This window comes from Macadamia integrifolia, chromosome 11, assembly GCF_013358625.1.
Source record: "Macadamia integrifolia cultivar HAES 741 chromosome 11, SCU_Mint_v3, whole genome shotgun sequence".
Classification (NCBI taxonomy): domain Eukaryota; kingdom Viridiplantae; phylum Streptophyta; class Magnoliopsida; order Proteales; family Proteaceae; genus Macadamia; species Macadamia integrifolia.
The window spans coordinates 32,036,641-32,040,290 of record NC_056567.1 but is presented as its reverse complement, the minus strand read 5'-3'; the positions used below and the strand labels follow the sequence as shown (position 1 = coordinate 32,040,290).

Below are 3,650 nucleotides of genomic sequence, written 5' to 3'. Positions count from 1 at the left end.
CCCCCCCCAACCCAAAAAAAAACCCAATGCTACCACCTGCCATGCAAAATGGTTTCAGAATTTGATTCTATGTTATAACAAGTTTGTTTGCTTTAAGAGAAACAGCTTTGCATAATCAAAATCAAAAGCAGAATAGAGTTAGGATCTGAAATTTTCAAGGCCATGCCTTTGTATCTTAGAAATTCAATGTTTTGGGGGGACTTCATAAAAGTTGTGGAAAATGCATACTCTGTTTGATGTGCATTATTGGGTCCAAGAAAATGGCTGCTGCCAAATGAGTTTTTGATTCTGGGATTTGTTCATATCTGGTAGAGAGAAATGCTTTGCAGAACCTTTTTATTTTTATTTTTATTTTTTTATGGGTGAATGGAAAATTATATTAAAGAGAAAAAGAAAGCGAACACAGAACAATAGCCAAGAAGGCTAGCCAAGGGAAAAGACCCAAACTGGAAAAAAAAATTGGATGGTACATAAAAAACCGGGGGGGGGAAACGACTAGCAAAAAGGGAGAATACATTAAAACACTAAGGGAGGGAAGAAACAAAGATCTAAAGATGATACATAAGAAACTAGGGGAGAGAATTAAGTGGAAGATACAAAGAATAGGCAAGATGCCTATTTCTAATCAGAGTTGTCAAGGCGGTGGAGTAGTGCCTAAGCACTAAGACAACAAGGCACCTGCCTAGGCGTAACCAAGGCGCCCAAGTGTTATCTTTTCTAACATTATTTAGTATACTAAATATACTCTATATTTTAAAAAATTAACATTAAGCCACCTCAAGTCATCAAAAATCAACATTAAGCCACATCAGAAGAAGAGTAACCTAGTACACAAGGCTCCCACTACTCCAGGGTCTGGGATGGGCAAGTGTGCACAACCTTAACCCCCGCCACAGCAGGAGAGGCTGTTTCTAAAAATCAACATTTAGAGAAATGTTCTTGCTCTATTATAAGTTCAACTGGTCAACTGATTTTATTTTTATATGAGACTTTTTGTATTAGGTAGAGCACAAAACCAGCTTTCCAACTAATCCACAATTGCTTTAATCACAAAGTTATGTTCTAGTCAAGGTGCGCGAATGTTGTTAAATATCACCCGAATGAAAATAAAGTTATGGACAACAGAACAAACTTACGGCACTTTTGGGTTTTAGCTATGTTTTACTATAATAAGATTTATAGAATTTTTAGGTTTGGAAGAAACCCCGGCATTTGAAAGTTGAAAATCGCTTTTATTACAAAAATTCCAGTTTTTGTTCTTGCACTAGGGGATTGAATTTTTTTCCTTTTGGAATTTTTTTTTATTGGACTCAAGTAGGGGTGTTTGCTTATTTATGAATAATATCGTAAGTAAATGAAGATATAAAATCATCTACTTAAATATTATTAAGTGTCGGATCAAGTGCTAGACTAGCCAGACCTGCCAGATCACGTGCCAGACTAGCCAGGCCAGTGCCTTACACTAAGGCGACATTCGCCTTGAGTCCTTGACCCCTACAAAACCACCTGGATGCCAACAGCTATGTTTCTGGGCTTGCAGAACTACTGCGAAAACACTTCGAGATGCTACCCGGAACCTGATTCTGGCATCTGGAAGTGTTTTCAAGAATCTGGACCAAATTCCATCTAAGATGCAGATTGTCATCATCTTGGAGGCTACTTGGAGCATCATTAGTAGATTGTCTAGGTAATTACTCTTCATGAGAATATAGATATAAACAGAGGGTCAAAGAGATTCAGAATTTAATAAATGAAAAAATACCCCATGAAAACAAATCAACTAAAATCTTAGGGCATTTGCACCCATTTTCAACTCAGGTAGGATTGTGACCGCAACACAGAGAAATAATTGGACAGAGTTGCTATAATAAGTGTGCTTATCTATGTGATTTCTGCACATGCTGTTACTAATTCTGTAAATGAATCATCCAGTTGAGGTATTAATTTTGTTTTGCATTTTGTTGTGATGTACTGCCTTCCTAGATGGAAGTTGGAATTGAAGATTGCCTACATATTGAATTTGAGTACGGTAAAAGCAAGTAAGTCCTTTGGACTAATCCTATTATGTAGTTTTTGTTTGCCTTTCTATCATCTGATTTCTGGTCTATATCCTGTTTGACTGCTTTAATTAATATGCTCTCTTTCTGTGGTTGTTGGATGATCACGATCAGGTATCATCTGAAGGATGTTATTATTGGTAAAATATATTTTCTTCTTGTAAGAATCAAGATTAAGAATATGGAGCTTGAGATCAGACGCCGAGAATCAACAGGATCAGGGCCCAACACTTACGTTGAAACAGAGACCCTCGCAAAATTTGAGCTGATGGATGGTGCTCCTGTGAGAGGTATGTTCAGTGCCATACTTAAGGCTCTATAAGTAGATCTGATAACATATGCTCCTAGTGTCTTTCTGTGAACTGGTCATATTTCTCACGTGGAGAGGTGGTTAGAAGATTCTATATTATTTAAGAGCAACAGGGAGTCTATTACGGAGCTAGCATTGCACCACACATGTACCCTGGGTCAAAACTGCTATTTGATGTGTTCCACTTAGATCTATTGGTGAAAATTGGTCTGCTTTTGATTATCCTAACTACCCCATCTATCTATCTTTTCTGCGGCTGGAAATAGTGGTTAGACATGCCAAAACTAATTGAACCATATCAGATAGTTTGGATCTTATAAACAGGTTTATGGCTCAGGTCATTCGGCCAGTGTTCAACAGTGGGTCTTACAGCATGCATGTTTATCTATGTATGATGCTATACTTGCTCATATTTTATGCTCTGCTTGATCGGACTCTTCAAATAAGGCTACATTTACAGGGACTAATGTTACCCGTCAAGCGACTGTCTTACATGTCCTTTATTTATGCAGGAGAATCAATACCAATCAGATTGTTTCTAAGCCCGTATGAACTGACACCAACATATCGCAACATCAATAACAAGTTCAGTGTGAAATATTATTTGAATCTTGTCATTGTGGATGAAGAAGACAGACGGTATTTCAAGCAACAAGAAATTACAATCTACCGTCTTCTAGAAACTTCATAGTCCATTTCAAACGTGCTGTCTTGTGTTCAAGTTGAATGAGTTGTTTTTCTTTTGGCAACTTCTTGGAATGGGAAAATGAAACATCTTCATTGAAGGTTCGGAGGACTGTGTTTGTCTTCTGGGCATGAGCTGTAATCCCTTATGGCAGTTGCTAGTGCATGGTTTACTTTTATGGTAAAACAATTTTTACATTAATGGATTTCTAGCCATGTATTTGTGTATAGCCCGGGCCTTATTTGTTATGTACCGGGATGAACTCTTAGGGTCTTTGTTGGCATGTATTAGCCTGGTTTGTAATTTCATAAATGCATTAATAAGGACTTGTTTTGACCTGTGTCTGCAGCTTTTGTTTAAAATTTTTATAAGCATATACAGCTTCATATAAGAGCAAAGAATATAAAATTGAAGTCCGGAGATGAATCTCTGGACAACACTTCTTTTATGCCACTTCGAACAATGATGTATGAACATACACCCTCTTTGGAGTCCTGTGCAATGCTCTTTTGATCCCTTGGGGAAGTCTTCTTGGCTTTTGTCTTGAGTCTCATACATCCTATGATGCCAAAATGTAGCCAATAAAAATAAACTAATT

At 37.3% G+C, this 3,650-nt stretch overlaps 1 protein-coding gene across 1 annotated transcript in view; it reads left to right on the top strand.

Annotated features, from left to right (window-relative positions):
• The window catches only part of LOC122094001 (vacuolar protein sorting-associated protein 26A), a 35,267-nt gene extending 31,877 nt beyond the window's left edge, over positions 1-3,390 (top strand). Inside the window, exons 11-13 of the mRNA XM_042664578.1 lie at positions 1,984-2,039; positions 2,172-2,347; positions 2,880-3,390. Coding sequence (XP_042520512.1) covers positions 1,984-2,039; positions 2,172-2,347; positions 2,880-3,058 — 411 coding nt within the window. The 3' untranslated portion in view covers positions 3,059-3,390. The remainder of the gene's footprint in view (positions 1-1,983; positions 2,040-2,171; positions 2,348-2,879) is intronic.
• The last annotated feature ends 260 nt before the right edge of the window (positions 3,391-3,650 follow it).